Genomic DNA, 25968 nt, shown 5'->3' on the forward strand with positions numbered 1-25968 from the left:
TAAAAAAGAATGACGTTTGGATAAACTGCCAATACGAAATTTGAAACGATTTCGATTATGCAAACGATAAATAAAAATCTGAATGGAAAACAAGCTAAGTGAACTTACTTGGATTGTTTTTCTCTACTTTCTACTCGCGTGATGGGTTGTTCTCTCTGCAACACGCGGTCAGCTACACCGATGTTCCAAACGCCGAGAAACCGTTGTTGTAAAAATGAACACTTCCCAACAGGATATGTTCCATCGCATCTTATATGTCGGAAGTCTATTATGCGTGGATTTAAAGTAGATTATCATTCGAAAAAGTGGCTTTTTTTTCCTGTGTTGAGTCTGGCATAATTTCAGAAAAATCATTTACATCAGAGTTTATGAAATACGGAAGCAAAATTTATTGTGGTTATTTTCTATTGTATTTCAAAACTATTGCTCTTTTTGTCATGAAATATCCCATCCGTCTAGAGAGATTTTTATTGGTATTTGCGATGTGATTACGGAAAGTTGATGAACTTCTGGGAAAAAGATTTGCTGTTATTCTTGATTCCATTTTTTATTACTATCTTTTGTAGTTAAGAAGTATATTTATTTAAAAAGGGTTGCTAAATATTTACTATGCCAGAATAATAAAAAGATTCCATTTCAGTTTATTAGATCCCTAGATTCGATTTATTTCTTCTAACTTTATTTATGTTGAAAATAAGCAATGTAGTTACATCAATTATGAACATTGGTATTAAAATATGATTTTGAAAGGTGTGCCTTTTCGAAAATCCTTTTTTTTTCACGAATACCTAATTAAATTTAACTAACTTTATTAAACTGTGACTCAATTGCCGTTGATTCGAATTCCATTGTGTTTCTACTATAGACAAAGAGAAACCGAAGAACAATTTTGTTACCTCTTTTAAATCAAGAATTTTAATGAAAATTCGAAGATTCCATTATTGTTTCAAAAGTTGCCTCATTTATCTAAAAGATACCTTAAAAAGGTATCCGACTAGGTTCGGAGGAGATTTTTCAAAATTAAAATTAATATTTTTTTATTAATATAAAGATAAAATGATGAATAAAGTGAAATTATTTAAATATATATGTAGCTCTTGAAGAAAAAGTATATTTTGATGTGAATCTTATAATCTATTTTCAAAAACTAAAATTATTCCAGAAAAAAAATTGGTACAGTATTTCATTTTTCTTTGTAACACAACATGTGTAACGTACCTTGGGGTGTAACTAACCATTATCTAAGAATTAATTTCAAAAATAATTTTTTTTTGTGTAATACATGAAATTATTTCTAAAATTTTGAAATTTTTTTCAATGATATTTGCATTAAACAATCATAAATCCACTTAAACATGAAATCTATAATTCATTACATTCTGCATAACATAACAAACAATAATTACAAATTTCATATAGATATCTTGATTATTTTTTGAGATATGACGATACTCGTACAGCAGAATTATGAAAAAAAGTCCTCCTTAAGAAAATGCATTTAAAGATTACAATACTTTTGTAATTTTACAACCGATGAACTCGGGATTGTTATGAGTCTCCATGTTTTAGAAAAAACATTTGTTAACATTATGCCTGCCCATTAATTGCCTATGACAAAGATAACTCAAAAACATTTTTAGCTGGACGGCTGAAATTTTAATACGTTTTACGCATACTTTACACCAAATTTGCAAATTTCTGTCAAATTTTCAGCAAACTCCATTCAAAAGAAATCTATCTGTCCGGCTGTTTGAATATAAGCTAATATGATTACTACACAATGAACTAAATGAATAAAATTTGTGCACAGATTTAATATTTAATGAGTCAAATTTGGAACCAAATCCATCTGTTTGTATTTTCACAAGCATGTAAACGCAATAATTCAAAATCGCAATGACTTAAATATATCAAATTTGGTATGGGTTTTTGTGAATATAAATGCACTTTTGTGTCCAATTTATATTTTTTTGTCCAATTTTTAACAACAACAGTGATTTTGCCCTTGTTGCTTGGTAGGGATCCACATAAGAACCTTTTTGTCTTTTTAAAATCTATAGGTTTTATTCCTTTATTTGAACTTACCATTATGGCTTCGTTTTGACTTTTTGTAATTTATCATCATTTTACCAATGTTTTTATATCACTTTTATAGAGACTGTTTTTATTAAAATTTGAATTAGAAATAAACTTGTTTGGCGCAGTATAACCTTCATATTGGTTCTTGTGCCATAAAACCTCAAATCAAACCAAACCAAACCAATTTTTATTTTAATCGGTTGAGAAAAACGTGTCTAAAACACAAATTCTATTTTTGGATATTATTAAGACATGCGAAGGATTAACTGCCAATTAACTCGCCAAGTGGCACTCGATAAATTAAAAAAAAATGATTAATCAGCGGCAAAAGTTAGTATTTCGTAACTTTTGTACACCAGTGCCATACAAGACGTTTTCTGGCATGACACATTTATTAGAGAGTATGCGAGAATGTTTTTGGGAGACCACCCCCGCTGATCTTTGAATATTATACAAAGCAGAAAGAAAGAGATAGAGGGAGAGAACAAATACATTCTATAAGTAGAAATGTAGACCAGGAAAAATAATTTTCTACAAATTTTTAGTATCTAAATAACATTAGAACTCTCCTTATTACATTTTAATATAAAGATAGACTCAAGTCTTTAACGTTTTAAAATCAAGTCAAGTAATTTTATTTTAATATACTATTTAAAATCAAAGAGTCGCTAGTTCATTCTCTTAATAAAACATCTGGAGGCCCTCAGATAATGAAAATATTGGTCCCTATATTTCTCTCTTCCCTACTTCTAAAGCAGAATTCATTGATTTTAATTTAATTTCTATAAAAATTACGTTGCAAATTTTGAGAAACTCATAAAACTGACTTTTAAGAAAATTGGTGTCCCACAAGGAGGGGGGCAATTGAGGATGAGGAGCTTCCAGCATGGTGATTGGTTCTCGCTACCCTGGTGGGTACACAAAAAGGTGGTATATGTCTCCTCCCTTTGATGATGGGGCGTACTTTCTTAGGAAAGGGTTGTACCTTGGCCGGTGATGTCCCTTAGGACTCAACCACAGTTCCCACCAGAGTTGCTGTTGCGGCGGTCCGATAGTTCAAGTTTTTCCACGTTCCTTTCGACGGGTCGGAGTAGCCAGTTTGTGGTTTATGAAAATTGGTTTCAGTATATTCAATTTATAAGAATGTAAAATTAAAAATCTGTAAGTACTTTTGTGCAAAATTATAAAAAAGTATAATTTTTTACCATTCTAAAAATTATTTAATTAAAAAATTTGTCATTTTTTTCAGATTATAAAGAAGCAAAGTATCCATTTTAAAACTACGAAGCAACATATTCTTTTAGAATTACTAAGCAAAGTATTCCTTTTAGAATTATAAAGAAATGTTCGAAAACAAAATGTTCGAAATTTAATAATTTAGGAATGCTATTAGAGTAATGTTTCAACGATTGTTTGTTTTTAAATTTGTATAAGTCTGAGTACGCTGCTTTTGCAAATTCAACGAAGTAAAAAAATAAATGAATTAAAATGCTGCAAAAATGATCTCGGGCTACCAGAAGTGGAGGGAGTTTTAAGCCTTGTTAATGACTACTTTCCCCATTTAATAATCCGATCCCAAAAGAGTGTAAGCAAAATGAATCCTCAGAATATAACAGAAATAAAATAAAATGGAAATCTTTCTTTTGCTTTCTCTATTTTATTATTTAATAGTGCACAGAACATAATACAAATATTTTAACATCACACATTCTAATTTGACAGGCCTTTTAGAAAATATTTTGAAAATAGGATGATTCCTTTTTATTAGCAATATTAGCTTTAACCCTCTGACTGTGTAATTTTTTAAAATCACTATTTAGATGCGATGTTTGCAAATAATTTCAAATATTTTTCAAACAAAGTGAGCTAATACTATATACGTTACGCGATAATAATATGATATAATAAAAATCTGTAATCGTAAAAATAAACACTCTGAACTGCGAAAAGCGCGGGATGCAATAGAAAATGGAATGACTGCCAATCCGCTGAAATCGCGGGTTGGCAAAGGAGGAGGTTGGCAGTTGGAGGGTTAATAATTATATTTGATTAAATACTCTAAAGATTGTTTTTTATAATATTATTCTTAAACATTTTAAAAAACTTAACAGATAAATTATGTTTACAACGTAGAATATTTAGATCTGAGTTTTGGACCATAAAAATCTTATTTTTTAATCAAAATGGCAAAATCTGTCCCACAGTAGCTATTGCACAGGTTCAAAACGGAACGCTCCTTTATTAAAACTGAATTCAAAATTAAGTTAAACAGAAAAGGAAAAAATTTAATATTATTTGAATGGGAATAAGATTGAAACTAGTAAGCACCAAAATACTAAAGAATCACAAACATTCGGTCATTGCAGTTTGGGATAAAGCAACTGAAGTGAACATCCACTTCATGAATCAAGCAATCAAATCAAATACGAGCTATCAAGGATTCTATAAGCACTGGTCCTACTGCAAATATCAGGAATAGTTGGATTTTCAAATGCTTCATTTAAAAATTTGATTTTATGTCCAAAAGATGACATCAGACATCTCTGATGAATCTGAAGCATTTGAAATTGAGTCAGCTCGTGATGCTGTTTTTACTTGTTTTATTGTTCAAAGGTCACTAATGCCATTAGATTTGAGCACATGCGAATATATGCTCTTGAGAAGGTCGGTTTTCACAGAAGAAGGATACAAGAAAATGTTTCAGCCAAGTAGACGGATTCTGTATGCACTGCATCTAGATCTACCTAGAGACATGGAAAGAAGTCTAAGAACTGCTGCACCATACAAAGCAGATCGGTACATGACATTTTATGTGGGTGTGCCAAATATTAGCGAAAGGGTGTACAACCGCGACCTTGCCCTTGTCATTGTGAACAATATCAGAAGGGCTGACAACAAGACAGAAAAGCTGAGACGGTATTTGAACCTAATGAAATGTCTGAAGCTCGATAGATACAGGAGAACGGTAAACTTCATATTCGATAATGTTATTCATTTTCTGTATCCCGAATGTATGGACTCGAATCTGGTGGTGGAGTTTGCAGAGATATTTAATTTCTATTCTTGGACCTTTTACCGAGAAAGTCCAGATATTGTGGGCTATGTTCTGGAACATGCTCGGCGAATGAGATACAACATTTGGGGATCTAATGAGTGGAAGTTAGATCCCATCAATGCTTGTATCACATTCCACACAACTGGAAATATCGGCAAGCTTCTCGAATATGGAACTGTTCTTCGCACTAATTGTCATCTTTACATGGAAATTCTGTAAGTACGTATTAATTCGTATGCTTCCAATTACTAGATATTTTAAGATATGTATTGCAATTTTGTCAAATATTCGCTATTTACAAAATAAATTTGATTTAACTGATATTTTCTATTGAATAAGTATACAACTCATGAAGCTAGAGTAAAGAGTGAATAATAATACTCGGATATTAAGCACTTAATAGTGATTGCACCTTATAATTTGGCACCTGTATGCAGTATGGATAAACTAAATTCCTGTTATTTTAGATCTATTGTACGTAGCACAGTGAAAGAAGTGGACTTTAAATTTTAAAAAACTTTTCCGTTTTGAATTTTTTGTATTTACTTTTAAAATGTACGTTCCTTGAAATCAGATGAGCCAAACAACTCCAACTTCACCTAAATTTTATTCAAGATCATGTTTAATTTTCACAATACAAATGATTATACGTGGAGATTACTTTATTGCATACTAGCCGCCTTTGGCGACCAGCCGGTTCGCCAATCTTAATGCTTGTTAAAATTTTAATAATTAACTATTTTATTTAATTCCTACTTTAATAGCTTCTTCATTAAAATATTTTAAAACTTCAAATTTCACTTCACTCAGAATATTATAAAGGCCTTCAGTCATAACGTAATCTTTATCTCTCCAATTTTCTGTTAGCTCCCGTAGAACTTATGCTTTAAATTAACGTGGAAATGATTAATCTGCAATTAATATAATATTTTTTACTGAAAAAGCATTTTTTTTTGTAATATGATTACTGAAAACAGAGTCACTGAGCATTCAAACCTTATGGATACTAAAGAATATCTTTCTTAATTTATGTAATATCTCAAGAATTTGTCAACAAAATTTTTTCAGATTCATCTTGAGTAGGTATATTAATTAACAATGTTTAATTTTAAATGCATCAAACACTAAAAATATAAACAGAATCGTTTAAAATAATCGGTCGAAAACAGGTTAAAAAAATTACTTTAAAAACGACGAACTTAAATTAACAAATACAATTTAATTAAAAAATCATACAACTAACCTAAAAATAATTTAAATCGAGTCCGATTCCGTTGAAATGTAAACAATCAGAATACAATGCGCATGCGTGAATTTTCAACTCCAGTTACGGTAACGAAATTCGTGAATTTTTCTACGCCAGTTGGGGTAACGCTATGTAGATTAGAAATTTTTAATTTCCTTTTATTTGTTTTATTTTAATTCAAAAGTACTTCAGAATGAATCTGGAAGATCCATTAATTAACAATGTTTAATTTTAAATGCATAAAACATTAAGAAAATAAACAGAATCGTTTGAAATAATCGGCCGAAAACTGTTAGCCGTAGCCTCATTGCTGTTGGAAAAAAAACTGTTTCCTCACTCATTTCGCGGTGGGGAAAATGAAAGGATTTTTTTTTGGCGGGAAAGTTAGTAAACACCAAGTTAGAAAGTTAGTACATTAAAAATTATAAGTTAAATAATAGGGTACATAAATCTCATATATTGAAAATCTATACATATTTTAAAATGAAGTCACCTGAAAGCGTCTGTATGTTTGAAAGAGAAAACCTCAAGAAATATTTAACTTATATTGGAGATATTTGTGCCGTTTTGTAGGGCATATATTGGGGGAAGTTTTAGTATATTGAAGTCATACCAGTGAGTACAATGACTTATTTGTATATTTTTAAGTTTTAAAAATATTGCTATTTCAATTGCTATTTTGGATAAAGTGAAGAATACTGTGCCCTCGAGTTTGTCGCCAATATGGCAACCCATCGGAACGCTCTTCTAGCAACCCTAATGCTGTTTTGTTCACTACTTTTTGCAATGGTTGAGTTGTACATGAACTACAACTATATTATAAAAAATGTTAAATTAAAAATATTTGAAAAATATCGAATAAAGATTTTAATTTTGTTCTTTATTATAATTAAAAGTTTATTAAATAAAGAAAGTTAAGCTTATAGTTAAAAGTTCTTTTCTTATTTCTTTTTTTAATGTGACTACGAACAGAAAATATTTATTATTTTGCAATTTTTAACTGTCAGTATGCGATTTAAAAAATCGTCTGAATTCTTAATTTACGAAATCGTCTGCATTCTCGCTTTAAAAGACAGCTGCAATGGAATTCTTCGCAGTTCTCGTAATTCTTTTGGTGTTCAAACGGTTGGTTCACTTCATAATTTGTAATGCCGGCAATTGTGCAAGAATGGATGTCGGGTAAATGGGATGGAAGACAGTATTTCGAACCTGCAGAAGGGATGAAGGGTGAGTGAAATATGTATATATATTTACAAGTTGATGAAGTTAGGAAAGGATGCTTGTTTGAAATTTTGTATGGAGAATATTCCGATTGCTTCTTTCTCCGTTCTTTTTCTTCTTCTTTTGGTTATGTTCTGTTCCTGTTATAAACACAGTCCTTATGTTCAATGGGCTAGCGAAGCTACTAGGTTCCCGCTTCTAGCGAAGCCGTAGGATGTTTTTTTAAATTAAAAATTTCTGCCCGGTGCCTTCTACAGATTCCGAAAGCATCTGTAGAAGGCAGTGGCAGTCTGAGAAAAAAACAAACTTACCAGTAAAAAGTTTTAATTATATGGCCAGAAATGGTAACCATAACTGTTCCGAGAAAGTATTTGTTTATTTTGTCCGCCATCTTTATTGGCGACTTGACATTGTTGGCGCAGCAAGAGACACAATAAAATTCACTTTTACCGCTATTTTTAGTGAATTGTTTTGTTTATGAACATATCACATTGTTACCTTTTTAAATCAAAATATTTCTGAATGTGTACTATAAAAAATTGTTTTGTAATTATTTTTGATTTCTAAATATATTTTTGTTTGTTTGATGTCATATCGGGTGGAGACAAAATTTAGTGGTATTAAAGCTAACATTTCCTCTTGGTATATATCAAATGCAAAACTGTGCGAGTACTGCTAGTTATAAGCATAAAAAGGAAAAAACCCTGATGTATGTGAATTATTAAAATATTCTTTTTTATTTTGGAATTTTTCTTAACAATTAATCGAGGAAATTTTATGAGCTTCTTGAGAAAATTTTATGAACGATAAGTTTTCAACATTCTATGTCAATTATTTGCAGTCTGTTAGCATGCGATTAGGCAGTTTGTAATAATATTTTACAGCTCTATTTACTAACTAAACGAAGCATTAAATTAAAATTCGAAATTTAAGGATTTGTTAAAATTTGAAACTTTTATGCGGAGGTTTTTTACGTTTAATTATTGGAATTTTATAATCAGTATAAGGACGATTTCGTTGAAACGCATTTCACAAATATAGATGTTTAACTATTGACTAATTGATCCGTGTTTTCATAAAATGTGCGATCCTATAACTAATTTTTATTCATGAAATAAAATTCAGTTAAGGATCGAAAACTTTATATTTTTCAAAAAATTAAACTGTAGCAAAGGTTAACGAGCTAAACAATTTTTATTATTTTATACTAGTTGTCTTTGCTAACCAGCTGTTCTCCGGAGATATTGATTATAATTATTTTCCATGATATCATTTAGATAACATTTGTCATGATTCTGTCAAACTGACAGATATTAAAGCCGTGTTATTTTGTCTTGGATATAAAGTTTCATTGTATATGTGAACTTTTCAAATGAAGACCGATTCCATGAGATCACGGTGCTATTATATCCGGCTCAACAATATTCTAGATTTAGTAGTAGTATAACGTCATATTTTATTCGTTTTGTAAACTACATAGATATTATACAGAATCCCTTCCTTAACTTTCAATAATGGAAGAAAATCGCACACAATATTTGTATGATTTTAATGTGAAATATAATTTAAAACTAATTAAATCTACATTAAAAAAATTTAATGCAACTAAATTGATGTCATTAAAAATACTTTATGGGCTTAAAAATAGTGTAAAAATTTCTTGCAGGAATATTATCGGCTGTTTTCATTAAAAAGCATCAGATCTAAGTTATTTTTTTAAATGAATTGGAATTTTAATTAAAATTCCTGCAAATCGCTTCGAAGTTCACATTCCCCCTTCCAAATTATACATGTGATACATTCCATAGGTGTAGGATAAACTTTCCGGCATGTTCATCTTTATTATAAGTATACCAGATAAATGGATGTTAGGTCAATGACCCTCGGTCTTGGCGACAAACTTGGCAGCCATTTTACGAGTTGGTGGGAAAAATGGAGATTCTTAAAAGTGCACGAATTTTAGCGACAGCAAAATAATCCCATAAAAATGCGAACACGCAATCTTTATCATTAGTGTAAATTGTAAGATTAAAGAAGATAAAAAAAAAAAATTGTTCTCAGGCTTATAAGGTGTTTATCAAATGTCAACTCAAATTGTAAGGGTAGGTAAAGGAATTAAGATAATAATTTTTAGCAGTAGAATATATGTTTGGAAACATCACGCTTAGATGGTAGAGAGAGATTGTTCTAAACAGTAAATATCTTGTATAGGGGCGGATACAAGGGGGTTCATGAAAGGTCACTTAAACGATACATATTTTTAAACACTAACAAGCTATACTTGTATAGCAGAAACCAATAATGTCATGGAATTCATAGTATATTCTTAAGGCACAATGGAATGTGCATTTCGATATTCATTTGTTATACAGATATTTGAAATTTTCTGTGAAGTGTCAGTTTGAATTTTCACCCCCAAACTGGATTTGCCAAAACTTTCCATATAATGTTAATATTTATTTTTCTCTTTTGCAGCGGTGAATTTTTGGGACGAAGACAGACTACCACATGTAGAATATCAGAGCGCAGAATTTTCTTACTAATCCAACTATTCTATATATTTGTGGAGAGTCGCGCGTCATGGACAGCTCTACGACTCATCTGGAGATCCATTCCGGATCCATATCTAAGTGGGAAGGAACTCTATTTCGCATTTGGAGGAATAATCACACCAGAATATTTCTATGCCTTGAATGGATTTTACAATTCTACGGTTGTTGAAGAGAACCCTCCAAGCGATCATACGACTCCTAGGTTACTTCTACAACTCTGCCGAGTAGCAATTCGAAGTATTCTGAGTAGCAATTTCCAGCTACCCCATGGAATTGGCCAACTTGGAGTGGGTAAAACCCTTGAAAGCTATCTGAAACTTCAATATTAATCATCCATTTGTATACGGAATAGCATCTACACATGCATCGTATTTCTACCAAGTACCATCGTAAGATGTTCTGGGTATTTCTACCAAGTACCATCGTAAGATGTTCTGGGTATTTCTACCAAGTACCATCGTACAGATGTGCTGGGTAGAACTAAAATACATCTGTAAATCCATTTCGGATCTATATTTCTATGCTCAAACTGAATATTTTACAATTGCAGAAGTGTACGTCCAGATCAGTCATATGCTTCCAAGGTCGGTCCTGCACCTAGATTAAATAGCTGTTCAAAACAATTCGAATAACAATTTCCAAATGACCAGGTAAATGCTCAGCTTGTGGACAGTAATATTATTAAAAGCTACCTAAAACATGAATTTTAACCATTTATTTTTTATTTATTTCTCAGAAATTGTCGACTCGTCACTTTGTCTATAATTTATTGAATGAACAAAGAATTGTCCTTTTTATATTATTGTTAAAACTTGCATATTAATGTTTTTTTATTTCAAACTATGTAAATAAAAAATGTTTATATGTCTGAAAGAATTTTATTTTTTGTTGTATCTTATCAAAATACAAAGGAGAGAGAACAAAGGACAATAGCAAATAAATTTAGAAAAATCTTATTTAGATAGAATTTACTACATCATGCTGGTAATTCTAATTGAAATTTAATAGAAAATGCTTGAAAAAATTATTCTGTTTTAATCCGATTTCAAGTACAAAATATTTCCAATATTTTAACTCCTGAAACTTTGAAAAATCAATCTATCAATCAATAAAATTGTCAGGAAACTTTTCCAAAACTGGTGCATACGGCCAAACATTAAGAAGTCTTTATAAACGTCAGTACTTGAGGACACTAAAAATCGTTTTCTTTGAGCGATTGACTTATTTAGGAATCCAAGGATTGCTACTTATACATTTAGATGACATTAATTCCTAAAGACTATTGATGAATCTTTGACCTTAGCAATTTGGATCCATGATCTACGAAATTTGTCATTAGTTATAAAATAGTTTTGAAATAAGCGATCTTCTAACGCCTTCGACAGTAAGAAAAGTTTTAAGCAAAATTTCAAATTGTATGTTAGAAGTGTAAAGGTCTCGCCTACCCCTTTCAACCCCAAGAAAAGATCTCATGATTATGGTTATAGCAAATAAATATCGAAAATTTTAAATGGCAACGCCAAGTTTATGTATTGCAATGTTGTTTGTTCTTGGTCTTAGTTGTAAAAGATAATGAATGCTTTGAAAATCTGTATTGCATTGAAATATAGATTGTAATGATGTCAGATGCAGATAAAAAAAATCGTGGAAACAACATTTAAGATCAGTTTAGTTGCTCCATCCTAAAATCTTTTGTCGCAGCCTGGCCAAAAATGGATTTTGCGCCATAAAACACAGTTCAACCAAAGAAACTAACATCCCTTTTGTTGAAGCATGGAACTTTTTTATACACAAAGTTCAATCACTTGTAGAGGTAGGTATCTAGAATATTTGTGAAACTTATTAACCCTTTGCCTTCGAGGCTGTTTTCGCAGGGACGAACCAGCAACTAGAGGTATTTTGTAGCGCTCTTGGTGAATTTCTTACCTCTAACTTAAAATGATAACACACATAATTTAGCGGATAAAACTTTTATACTCACACATTACATTAATCTTTAAACCTATAAACGACATTTCAAATGTATGCTGAGTTTAAAAAAAAAAGAAACAATAGTTATCGCCGCGCATCGAATTTCTATACCAAACAGCGAGCGAGAGTCACCTTTCGAGAGCAAAGGGTTAAAATGTTTTACTTTTCCTCTGAACTTAATGAATATTTTCACATTTCTTCTAAGTCATACATATGTTTCTCTTGAGATATAGTGAACACTCCGTCATAATTAATTTGTCGTCCTCGTCATCTGACAGAGGTTCAAATTTACGAGGTCCGTCCCAAAATAGCCCCAGTGTTGCTTTACAACGGGACGTTAATATAACTAAACTAAACTAAACTAAATCGAACCGTTTAGACAATTATATTGGTAAACATTTTTATGACCACAACGCTTATTATTAGAATATAAAATAGTATTTGGATAATTTTCTTTCTAAATCAAATCATTTGTTTAGTTGATATCTGTTTATTAATGTAACAGAAAAGAAAAAAAAATCATTATAATTTATTCCTTTGGTTTATAAATTTGCTCCATATGGTGACAAACGACTTTTATATTCTGCAAATAATTGGCAGGATAAATCTTCAATTTCTCGCTTAAATATCGTCCGCTTCATGGTTAACAACATCTTCTTTAGTCAATTAAAAACCATCTTTCACTATATGTATTATTTTGATCAGTTATCTATTCTTAATAATTGGAAAATAATCGTTTTATTATTAATTTTAACATAAATATTTTTTTAATAATGTGTTTCGTTAAAATTAATGTCCATGTCATTTTTTTAATGCATCAGTTCAACAGAAGATTTTTATTGCAGTCTAACAATATGAATGATATTATTTAACTCATTAGCACCGTATTTATTCTAGAAGTCTTTAATCTGATTTCTGATTTGATGAAATAAAAATAAGCCAACTGTACTACAAAATTTTAAAAGTGAAATTAAAAATGAATGATTAGTTAAGAATTAATATTATGAATTTAGAAGTTAGGGACAAAAATTTTAATTACATTTAGTCTTAATTGAAAGGAATCTTAGCACTCTAATGTAGAATTATTTATAGAGAGTCATAAAATGCTTCCCATTTACTAAATTTCTGTCTAATCCAATATCAAAAAACTGGACTGGCTCTTTCTTGGACATTGTTTTTGGTAACGCATAAATAATCGCTGACAGATTTACTTTTGAATTTTCTACGTAAATAAAAATGTAAGAGTTCGTTTGTTCAAAGTCTTGAATCTGAAAATTCTTCACCGATTGTTTTACAATTTTGACACAATGTTGCATTTGAATAGGCGTGTTTTTTATTTATTACATGGATATCACATCTGTGACAGGTGTAAAAAGAAAGAAGGGGAAAAAAATGCTTTTTTAAAAAATAGCGCGATTTGTTGGACGTAAAAGCAATACGCGTTGTACCAAATATTTTAAGATTCTATTTCAATGTTACATATTAACAACTCGTTTACGATTTCTAATTTTATGATTTCATTTCAATGTTTCCAATTGCATTGTTAAATTGAATTTTCATGGGTTCCGTTTTATTTTCGTTTTTATTATTCTATTTGACATTTCGTTGGAATTAAACTATGCCTATCGTGGCGTTCATTTCGAAAGTATAATTTTTTTTTTTTTCATTTCGCTTTTCAACAATTTTTCTTATTTTGCAATGCAGTTGGCGATGGAACTGAGTTGTGTCGATTGATTTTCATTTGAATTCAAATTATATTGCGCAATTGATCCCTTCGGACTGCGAGTGGATTGAAATGTTCTTTTGCATCGCGTTCGATTCGACCCTTGTCAACTGTTCTGCGTTTGAATTAAAATGTTTCATTAGTATTTTTAGTTTTTAGTTCATACTTTTTTTTAATGCTTTGTAATGGTACATATTAACAAATTTATGCTACACATGAAATAGTGTAATTTCCATGATATTTAAAAGAAACCGGTTCGTTCCAGAAAATTCTATGTATTTAATTCTACAAACTATAGAATTCTAATGTTACTTTCATGCCGATTTTGTATTGGTCAAGTGAGGAAGGTATATAGCTGAGCTTAAAATAGATAAAGCATGAGTAGTACATGCATCATAATACTCACAAACTCTGACATGAACACTTTCTGAGTATTTCTTTTCTCAGAATTTACCTTAATAAAAATAAAAACTATTTTCAGCAAAATATCTGCCGAAGTGATGCCTGTCTCCATGTAATCAATCAATTTTTTTTATCAAGAAAGTTTAATTTTAAAATATAATTATTTTAAAAATTAAATCAAATCGAAGTATGTTAATTTAGTTTGTTTAGTTTATTTATATTAACGTCCCGTTTTTAAAGCAACACTAGGACTATTTTGGGACGGACCTCGTAATTTTGAACCGTGGTCAGATGACGAGGACGACACCTGAGCTGGTACCTCCCTCTCCACACCAGCGGGAGGACGTTTGGCCATGACGTTTAACGTGCACCAGACCCGCTTACATCACGGTTCTTCGGTGGAATCGAGTTTCGAACCTGAAACCCCTCCGGTTCCGAAGCCGAGACCTTACCATCAGGCCACCGCGGCCCAAGTTCTATGTTAAATCTTTATTAAAACGACGCCTTAAAATAATCAGATACATTATTATACATATGTGAGTATAAGAATTCATTTTAGTTCTTAGAAATCTCAGAAACAGTTGAAATTTTATTATAATTACTAAAAATTAATGTAATTTTTTTTGTTATACCTTTTTTATACTAATTGTTATTTAACAAGAATGTGGAAACGATACATCCAGCATAATGGCAGTCACAGTTGTCCAAGGAGTGATAAGAGCTAATATAATTTTTTCTCCCGAATTTATTATAATTTATTTACTTTTGTTTCAAGTTCATTTAAAAAGAAATGTTAAAAAATTGTGACTTATACCATTTTTACTTTCACTGGTCTAAATATTTGGATCCAAAGATAGAAATTAAGGCTAGTTTAAGGGCTTGCGTCAAATATGGGCGTTATTGCTAATAATTTTTATAAAAGAATTTAACCTGTTTTAACTGCAAAATTTAGCAATTTTTTTTTTATTTTGTGACAATTATAAATAGACAAAATAAAAGTTTCAGTTTTAATGGTAAATGGTATTTGATATAAGAGCATCAATATTTCGAAAAAAACTATATGTGGATATACTTATTGAAATATTTTCATGTTATTCAGGAATTCAGATGTTATCCAGGATTTGTCTACCTGTTGATGATTGATTATCAATGTTTCGTATTAGAATTAAATCTTTTAACAAGCCTTTATTTTCTGAGAAAGTACTTGATTGAGAATATCCAATAGTCCTTCTATGCGATATTTAAAACCTCCAAATAACCAGATATGTTAAAAAAAATTACAAAATGTTTTCAAGCGAGCCAGTTGACAAGTGCATTTATCTAATGTTTTATCTACATAGAGGCTTAAATTTTTATTTTCATTTGTTTCCATTAAGTATTCTTTTATTAAAATGAATTCATTGCCAGGAAAACATTTGCTCCAGTTTTGTTTAATAATTATTTTATATGTATATTTGATCCCTCAGTAGAACATGATTTATGAGGCTATTGAGACTATCGTCATTCAATGTGTAGCTGAAGAAGTGTTCTCGTGTTATTTAATTCACCGCAAAGCTTCATCTTCCAGTTTTTAAGACTTTTTACAGTCTCTTTAGTTAGCATAATTTGTAGGCGCTAGATATTTTGGAATTTCTCAGTTGTTCTGGGTTGTATAAGACAATTTTTATGGGATGCATTTAATATGCCTTATGTTGGAATTGCTGTCTGAAGCAGCGTTCACACGAGGGCAACTACTGCATGCAATAAAAAGTCACGCCTACCGGAAGGAAGATCACGTCACCCCAATAGGACAATAGCAAATAGTTATCCCGATAAGACAACCATTTGCCATAATTCCATTGGGGTCACGTGATTTTTTTGAGGTAGGCGTTGCCTTTCCTAACGCGCAGTAGTTGGCCTCGAGTGAGCACTACTTCATCCATAATATGATGTAACCCTTATGTGCACGCGCGCATTGGTGACATCAGGGAAAAAATCCCATAATTCCACAGAAACAGAAATTAGTTTCTTTTTTGTTGAAGTGTAAGTGAGAACGGAACGAAAGATGGTTGTATATGTAAAGATATTATGAATAATTAAGAAATCACGAATATTAGAATTCGTGCATGTGAAAGAAATATGTAAATAATTATCTTGCCTGTGTCCTTGTCCAAAAAATAAAGATGATAAAATAGAGAATGCTCAACCTTTATTGGATTAACGATTTCTATGTTTTGTGGACTACTTCATGTTGGAATATCTCAATTCTTTTGATTTAGAAGTTTCCCGGAAAGACAGGTAAGAGTACATTTTCTATTACATTTAGATATTTTTGAATTTAAGGCCTAGAAATCCAAAAACATTATTTACTTAGTTCTAACCCATCAAGATACTTCGGTGTTATCTGGAACTTATTAAAATACTTTTTTCCATGCTTTATTATGGAAAATCAGCGGATATCCAGAATTTGATCATAAATAAAGAAAAATTTCATTTGTGCAGTGCATTTAAATAACTGTAGTGTAGAAATAATGCACAGAAAATCCCCAATTATTAAGATTTTACGAGACTACTTTTACTGGGGAACTTAATAGGAATTCTTATTGATATTTTAATCAATTAAATTGTCAAAATTGAGTAAGACAAAACAAAATGTTTTCTGTTGGTATATTCATCATGGCTTGAAGTTTTTTGCCTTTTGGATTTAATGCCTTAGTTAGAAAGCCATAGTTATTTTGGATTTTACAATGTTCATTGTAGCATTGCCCATTGAATTGTCTTCTTGGAGTATGAAACAGTCTTCATCCTGTGTCTTTAATAAATAATGCATATGCCTCAGAAAGATCTTTTTTGGTCTGGAACATGAAATATCACGTTCATCTGTATTTTCAAAAAGATATCAATGAAAGAATTCAATTCTATTTATGTATATTTCGTGTATATTTGATTTGTCGTGATTTTCCAACGATTCTTAAAAGCATCTCACTAGTGATTTTTACACAACGAGAGTCAACAATCCTTCTGTGAATATTACTTTGTAAAATTTATTTTATCCAGCAGAGAGAATCATTCAGAAGTGTATGAAACAGTTTCCGCCTAGTATTTTTTATCAAATTCTCGGAATGTGAAATTAATTTTTAGGTAAACCTCAATAAATATGGATTTCATTAGACTAACTAAAAAGAGAAGATGGCAAGGTATATATCCTCGTGAGTTCAATTTATTGAGTATCCTTGGACAATCTGCGTTATGCGAGACTTATTATTTGAAACGTTTAATAATGAAAATCATAAAAATAATGATCTGGGTATTTAAGAAATTTCTCCCAACTTGAGTTACGAGCAGTCATACAAATTATTTATACTTTAAGATATTTTTCTTCTTAATTATTTTGTAACAAGCTCAGTTATGAATTTTGTTCATAGAGAAATCACTATTTATCAAAAGTTTTTACTGTATTGCATTTTCTATGTTTTAACCAAATATTGTCAGGATAGTCGCTACATTTTGAAGATCTGGTGTATCTTTTGCAATAGTATGGCCTTGCTGATTAATACTATAAGTTCAATATGAGGTTTCAATTCATCTGTCGACCATCTAGACTTTATGAAGCAATCTTTACTCGAAGCATTTAGCTGAAAACAAAAATAAACCATTAGGAAATTCAGAATAAATTTATTTATGAAAAATATGCAATTATGATATGAAGTTAAATTTTGTGATAAATTTATAACCAATATGAAATCTCTTCAAATAAAAATACACGCCAACGGTAAACAAAATTTTGCATGCCTTCTAATCTGCAACAACAAATTGTGTTTTTTTCTCCCGTTTTACTCTTTCAAAATATGGAGTAAGTGCAAACAGTAAATAAATCCTGCATAATGCTGCGTTTTAAGTAAGTAATTAATTGGATTAAGAAGTGAAATTCATGAATTTTGAGAGTAGGAATCATTGTGTGATTTTAAAATACTGCATTCTTCTTTTAGATCTCAAGCAAAACTGTTATCAGGATGTTATTTTAAGATAATGCAATGTGCCATTATTTATTTTATCATTAAAAATATAAGTTACTTTTGTTTCACGCATAATTTAGTAATTTCCTGCTGATTGTTTTCCAATGAATATTTGTGAAATAATAGATGTGTTTATGAAATATTAAGATGGATCTCTGATTAGTTAAAATCCCAATTATATGTTATCTGAAAATGCTAAACTCTCATTTTTCTGGTAATATATAATATTACTTAAAAATTAGTCTAGATTTGTTTCTTAAAGCTTGACTATTTGATCAAAATTTTTTGATCTAGTTTTAAACAGGCGCTGCTTTCAATGATTTTTTTTTATTAAATTTCGTTCTCTTCCAACTATTTGTAAAATAAAATTTAGAATTTTTAAACCAAAATATTTTATCTTGATTATGCATATTCACTTATTTTCAGTGACCAAATTTTAATCTGGAATCGACAGAATGAATGTTTACTAATAAAATATTAATTAGTAACTTTTTGTATTTTTTTCATGTTTTGGGGTTCTTTGAATGGTTGTCCCAAAACCCCTTCGGAGAATGCAATACTCAAGGAATTGGACTTGTCTCTTACAGTTAGAATGATTCTGCGCTTCAGTTTTAATCATGCATTATTTTCAAACAACTTAATGGGTGGCGCTCGTTCAATTTATTTCGTATGATGACGAGCCATTTTGATCAAGTGTTGTTGTCGTTTTCAGTTTAAGAGTGGGAAATTGTTATTGATTAGTTTAAATGTCTGTAGTAGTTAGTTTTCTTCACAAAAACCTTTAGAGGTTTTCTTCATTAAAACCTGTTTGCATTCAACAGGTATGTTCTTTGCTTTTATATCTTATTGATGTTTTTGAATTTATAGTTTGATATTTGTTTTCTAGTGACTTAGTTTGATTCAAAAATGTTATTGTGGTTTTGCTTGGATTTGAGTTTTGATACTTTTTATGTATAATTTTAATGTGATTTGCTTTATTGATATTCATTCTTGTCTTCAAAAAACCTCAATTTCTTGGGATTTTCGAACCACGAGTGATCAATATTAAAACGCAAGTCGGACCCCTTACAGAAAAAAATCCTTGGTTTGAATCCCCACCTGAGGATGACCTTTGATAAAGTCTTCAGGTCCGATTTATCATTTTCTTTTTTTCTATTCAATTTTTTTGCATTTTAAATATTTCTTTCTAATTTGATTAAGTTCATTTGTATTTTAGATGTAACAACATCTGCCCGCTCGAAATGCACTTTATTTTCCTTTTAACAGTTTTTGACTCAAGATTATTTATAATAACTGTTACTTAAATTTTCCTTTAATTTTATGATTTGTAGTTCCCAACAATATTAATTTTTATAATTCTTCCAATTAAATTCAAGAAATGTCAGTGACTTTTTATATCGAGATATTTTTTGCGTTTATTTTACAAATTCATTTTTTAAGATTACACTCCATTTATCATCTACAAATGTGTCATTCGAACCGATCATTTGAGCCAAAAATCGACGCCTCGTGTAGCCATAGTTTTTCTGAGACGAATCCTAAAACATAATTTGCATTACTTTTCTTATTATTTGTAGCATTTTTTTTTTTTTTTTTTTGTCTAAGTTCAAAGAATCTACGGAAGTATGCTTGTGTCGCTTGAACAAAAATGTGCAAAATTAGCGATATTCTATGAAAAATTCATTTTCTAGATGTTTAATAGCCAACTGTTTGGCACAGTTTTCAAAATCTCTATCCGAGACAAAATGAGACTGACTATAGAAAACCAGAAACGAAAGCACGCCAAAAGTTGGCGCGATCTCGTGTCTTGTCTCCTCTCCTAGAGTCTCGTCTGTAAATAAATAAATTAAGGAAAGACTAAATATATTTTCACATGCATCCGTTCGCAATATTACTGTCATGGGAGGTGATTCAATGAATCTATTTTTCTGTATTTGTTCATTTTTTTTGTAAAAAAAACAAAACAAAAAAAAAACAGAAAAATATCTGTTGTAATGTCGCTTGGGCACATCAATTTATTGCATCATCAAGTTTTTAATTATGTTATGTTAAAAATGTATGGCAACGTCAAATTACCGTGGAAACCAAATAAATTAATTTTAGTTTTCTTTTTATTGCGAGATTCGATACGATTAAACATAAATAAAATATTCTAAATAAGTATGCATAAAATACTGCAGGTAAAAAAAATATGAATTTGATTTGGAGTCAGAAAAGGATTAGAATTATATACTTGCATACAAAAAGTTCCACTGGTTTAACCGGATGTGATCTAATTCTGTTATGGTTGATAATTATGGCAGCAAAGAAACTGAAGCTAATGCAAGAACCACGGTTGTCGCCAGAATAAACGCCAAAATTCTTTCCTTTTGGAAACAGGAATCAAAAATCTGGTTGTTTCAACTAGAAGCACAGTTTGGAAATGCAAAAATTCCTAAAGACTATACAATATATTATAATTATGGAACAAGTTCCATCAAATCTGATATTTAGCCTCAAGTATCTGATGTTTTTAGTTTGCTGCAGGATGGCAAACATTGGATTAAGTGAAGATAAGTGCGCACCCGAGTTCGTCGCCAATATCGGAATGCTTTTCTAGCAACCCTAATGCTGTTTTGTTTACTACTTTTTGCAATGATTGAGTTATACATAAACTACAACTATATTATGAAAAATGTAAAATTAAAAATATATCAATTAAATATTTTAATTTTGTTCTTTATTATAATTAAAATTTATTAAATAAAGAAAGTGAAGCTTATAATTAATAGTTATTTTCTTGTTTCTTTCTTTTAATGTGAATACGAACAGAAAATATTTATTATTTTGCAATTTTTAATTGTCAGTATGCGCTTTAAAAAATCGTCTGCATTCTCAATTTAAGACGGCTGCAACGAAATTCTTCGCAGTTCTCGTAATTCTTTTGGTGTTCTAACGGTTGGTTCCCTTCATAATTTGTTATGTCAGCAGTATTTCGAATCTGTAGAATGGATTAATGGTGAGTTAAATATGCATATTGTTACGAGCGCCTTTGGCTAAAAACTAATTTTAACTTTAATCATACTAGAGCTATAACTTGCTTTTACAACTCTAAAATCAGAATTAACTGCGCGCGAAACCAATGTATGTTTTTGTATATGGCAACTAAATATAAATATAGCATGTAAATAGAATTGTAATATAGAGAGATAATAAAATGGAGTCAGATTAATAACGAGTGGATTATTTCACATTACGATCCCACATCTTTGAATCTTATTAGTGGAGAAACGACTGAATGAAATGAAATTCAGGTAGAGTCTCAACACATATAGATATATTTTTTTTACGAATTGATGAAGTTAGGAAAGGATGCTTGCTTGAAATTTTGTATTGAGAATGGTTTGATATCGAACCGGTAGAATGGATGAAAGGTGAGTGGAATATATTTTTTTACGAGTTGATGAAGTTGGGAAAAGGATGTTTGTTTGAAATTTTGAATGGAAAATATTCCGATTGCTTCTTTCTCCGTTCTTTCCTTGCTTTTGGTAATGTACTGTTTCTGTTATCCACACAGTCTTTATATTCAATGTGCTAGCGAAGCTACTAGGTTCCCGCTCCCACTGCTAGCGAAGCTGTAGGATGTTTTTTTATGGAAAGTATGGAAAAAAAACCAATACTTATCAGTAAAAAGTCCTAATTATATGGTGGGAAATGGTAACCGTAACTGTTCCGCCGAAGTATTTGTTTATTTTGTCCGCCATCTTTATTGGCGACTTGGCATTGTTGGCGCAGCTGGGTGCACACTAAAATTCACTTTTATCCAAACATTAAGCAGATGACATATTATTTTCATTAGAGTTGGGAAATAAAACTCAATTGCTGTTGAAGGTACGCAATTTAGCAGATGACAAAGTAAACTTTTTGAAAGACATTGTGATTTAAACACATTGATATTCGCAGTATCAAATCTGCTAGTGACGAAGATTTGTTGGAAATAGCTATGGTGTCTGAAAAGATTTGGGAATTAAATCCTGTTATACTCGAAATAGCGCTTCTTCGTTCATAGCCAGTAACATAGGAATGGTTGTAAAACAGATTACAACTTACTTACTATTACAACAAAAGCAGATTAGTGCACTTGGGTTACACTGCTTTATCCAGACAATGCTTCAGTCATTCCTAGTATCTTTACCAAGCCATATCAAGAGACAGCAATTACATTGATAAATGTCCAATGATGCTTGTTATTATCACAAGACATTCGGCTAAAAGTAATTTAAATGCAAACAACCATGTAACTTCTTATCAGGATGAGAGAATAACAGCCCTGAAAATCAGCACCTTATCTCTCATTGAAGACGGATGGACAATGAAGGAACTGAGTTGTTCTTTCATCAGCAACAAAGAATGGGTTCCACAGTTTTTAAGACACTGTAACAGAACTGTCCATTATTTATAGATTACTTGGCGATATAAGAATGGTCTCAAAACTAGAAATGTTTACTGCAAATGGTACGGAAATCAAAACATATGGCCAAAAACTATTCAAATTAGATCTTAGACTGAGATTTGTATTTGCGGAAGGGAACAGATCGATAATCATGTATTTTCTTCTTAATTATATTCTTTTGGTAGAATCCAAAAATCTCAAGTTGGTTGGCGACGCTACATTTTTAAAATTAATGGAGATATTAATAAGGCAAAGTGTACATTTGATCAAACTCAATTTGCATTCCTTGGATGTAAAGTGTCTGTTGAAGAACTTAAACAATTTTGCAATCAATAATACTCCGGAACCAAAGCTATTTATTAGTTTAAGACGATTTTTAGGTATTTGAAATTTTTATCACATATTTTTACCAAATTCTGGGAAATTGCAACAAATTTTAACTGTATTGTTCAGTGGTATTAAAAGAAAGTGCCGAAAACGAATAACCAGAACAGAAAAAAATATCTTTCGAGCATTAAAAGGCACTGTCGGAAAATTTAAAAACCATTTGAAAAAAAAAAAAAAAATAGAAATATCATTGGTTTCTTATACCAATGACACTGTAATTAGAGCTGCTTTACGCCAGATTGTGAACAATATACAACAACCCTTGAGTTTCTTTTCCCCAATTTAGACACCATATTTACATTGTGTTGTTTTCAATGACAGAGAACTATCAGCCATCTACACACCAATGAAAATTTAAAATGTCTTATATGGCTGATTTTTTACTATATACATAAATAGCAAACCAATTATATTTGCTTTCCAAAAAGATTTGCAAAACGCCCTGCCCCGGAAGACCTGCAAAATTGTCCTACATTGGTTAATTCTCAACTGATATCCAAACTCAATTTCAAAACAGTTCGCAAAATCAATAGATCTGTAGTGCATAGGACTGGATGCAACTTTACCAAGATTTAGGACTGGAATTCCAATAGGTTTGAGCCATTGTATAAGGTATTTCTGCTCAGTCCAGACTCGTTTAAATAGCAATAACAGATTAGAAAGGGAAGGGAAGGGAAGGCATTCAAATGACGAATGTTTCCAGTTCGAACATCCAAAATTCACAGTTATGCGAATCATTAAAATGCAAAGGAAACCGTTCCGCACTATTCTTAATTGCCAGAATATGAAGACTATAAGATTCAATTGCAGAAACTTGTGGGAATAGTGGTTAGGTCTAATAAAGAAGAATATATTGCGTTTTCTGTTTTTAAAACAGGCATGGATGATTCGCTGTAATTCTAATTTGCAGCCTTTACCTGTTTTCACAAAAAATTTATTGGAAGTCAAAGAACGGTTGAATGATACAAAATCAATCCAAGATTCTCTCTAGATGACGAATGAGACGATATAAGGCTTTAACTCGTTTAAAAGCAACAATATTTTCTGTTTCAGGATATTTTCAAAATATGTTTCATAATTCTTTCTGCTATTTGTGATTAATAAAATGAAACTTGTCATGATAAAGTCAAAGAAATTTTCTTAGATGTGATGAACTCTTTGAAATGGTAGCACTTTTGCGTGTTTCAGTAGGATATGGTTACATGCCAGTTGCTCAAAATTTTCCGTATATGGTTCGAGAAACTTAAGGAAGAGTTTCAGTTCTTATCCTGACTTCCAAATTCTCCAGATCTTAATCCAAGTGAAAATTCGTGGGAACATCTTGATAGACAAAAATACCTTTTGCTTAGGAATTGTCACGAGTTACTTAATGCTTTGTTATTCTCATGGTCTGAAATACTTGTCGCCACCTTCAAGCACACATTGAGTCCATGCATCTCCTCTTAACTGCTTCTTGAATATCAGTTCATTCCGGTTATTAGTTTTATCAATTCCAATCTCTCGTTACAACTTCACCCATCATGCTCTGTTTTTACTGCCGAGGTCACTGCTATTCTTCATGCTTTATCTCTACTTTCTAATAGTCCTCCTGATAATTGTATCATATATTCAGATTCATTAAGTGTCCTTGAGTCACTGACATTGCTACATCATTTAAGTCACCCTTTGGCCTTTAATATTCTCGAACTGCACGAACATCTTACATGTCAAGGATTCTCTATTCTCCTTGCTTGGTTCTCTCTCATGTCGGGATAGCTGGCAATGAACAAGCTGACAATTTAGCAAAACCTGCCACTACTATTTTAAACTGTCCTGTCCCTTTCAATGATATAAAAAAATATGTTGAAATCAACCTCCACTCAAAATGGCAAAGTGAATGGGACCTCAAGAATACAAATAAACTCCATTCAATTAAACACTGATCACTGGCCCAGTCTATCTAATAGAAAGAATGATACAACTCTCACTCGTTTAAGAACAGGTCACACTCTACTCACGCACAGGCATTTGTTGCTGGGCGAACCCGCCCCTCAGTGTACAGAATGCCAATTGTCAGTTCAACACATTCTAATTGATTGCCCACAATTCATTTCACAACGCACCCGTTGCTTTCAGTCTCCCTCTATCATTTTGAAAGACGTTCTTCACAAAATTAATGATCCAAATCTTTTCAATTTCTTAAAAATGATTGGTTTTTACCATTTGATCTAATTAAAAATGGTTCAATTTTAAGTGTTTTTTTTTTACCGTTTACATAAACATTGACAACTTATGATTAGCTTATTATGACGTTATTATGATTTAGCTTATGGTTATGTTAGAGTTTATAAACAATGTTTTAATTAATACCATATGTTTGGCGCAGCATAATCAAGAATGGTTTTTGCGCCACAAAACTCCACTAAATCAAATCAAATCAAGCAAAAATTCAAAAGTATAACCATTTTACAACATTTTTTAAAAACATTCATTCTTAACATGATCACATACTTAGAAAGGTTTTTTTATTGATATTTCAAACAAGCGCCTGCAATAGAAGAGGTAACTACATGCCAAATTCGATAGGTCTCTATATAAAAATCTGCTGCATAGAGAGTATTGAGCATTTTGTAATCATTCATGCCGCAATTTACAGATGGTATGTGAACATAAATATCATCATGCTAAATCATGTAAGACTTTTTATCTCTGTGAAGGAAGAGGTGTGAGATAGGACCGTCGTTATTTGGATTCTCCATTTACTTGCGTGAGACTTGGTTAATGGAAACATCCCGGTGTTTGGTAATATTATATTACAATGAGTTTATTTCAATGGGAAAGACTTAATAAGTGTCATTTTGGGACTGGGTCTATTCCTTTGATCCTAAGTGATTGATCGTTAAAATGCGTGTAATAGTTCGGAGAA

At 31.0% G+C, this 25968-nt stretch overlaps 1 protein-coding gene across 1 annotated transcript; it reads left to right on the forward strand.

Moving 5' to 3' along the window:
• Positions 1–4501: 4501 nt before the first annotated feature.
• LOC129966186 (uncharacterized) lies at positions 4502–10998 on the forward strand. Its single transcript, XM_056080595.1, has 2 exons — positions 4502–5349; positions 10077–10998. Exons 1-2 carry the CDS (start codon positions 4607–4609, stop codon positions 10480–10482), a joined length of 1149 nt encoding a protein of 382 aa, XP_055936570.1. The 5' UTR covers positions 4502–4606; the 3' UTR covers positions 10483–10998.
• The last annotated feature ends 14970 nt before the right edge of the window (positions 10999–25968 follow it).

The sequence above is a fragment of the Argiope bruennichi genome, chromosome 4 (genome assembly GCF_947563725.1).
Source record: "Argiope bruennichi chromosome 4, qqArgBrue1.1, whole genome shotgun sequence".
NCBI classification, from domain to species: domain Eukaryota; kingdom Metazoa; phylum Arthropoda; class Arachnida; order Araneae; family Araneidae; genus Argiope; species Argiope bruennichi.

Excerpts from the sequence above, each read along its gene's own strand:
- LOC129966186 (XM_056080595.1), top strand. The coding sequence starts at position 4,607 with ATGACATCAGACATCTCTGATGAATCTGAAGCATTTGAAATTGAGTCA. Across the intron at positions 5,350-10,076 it reads CATCTTTACATGGAAATTCT|CGGTGAATTTTTGGGACGAA; the intron begins GTAAGTACGTAT and ends TCTCTTTTGCAG.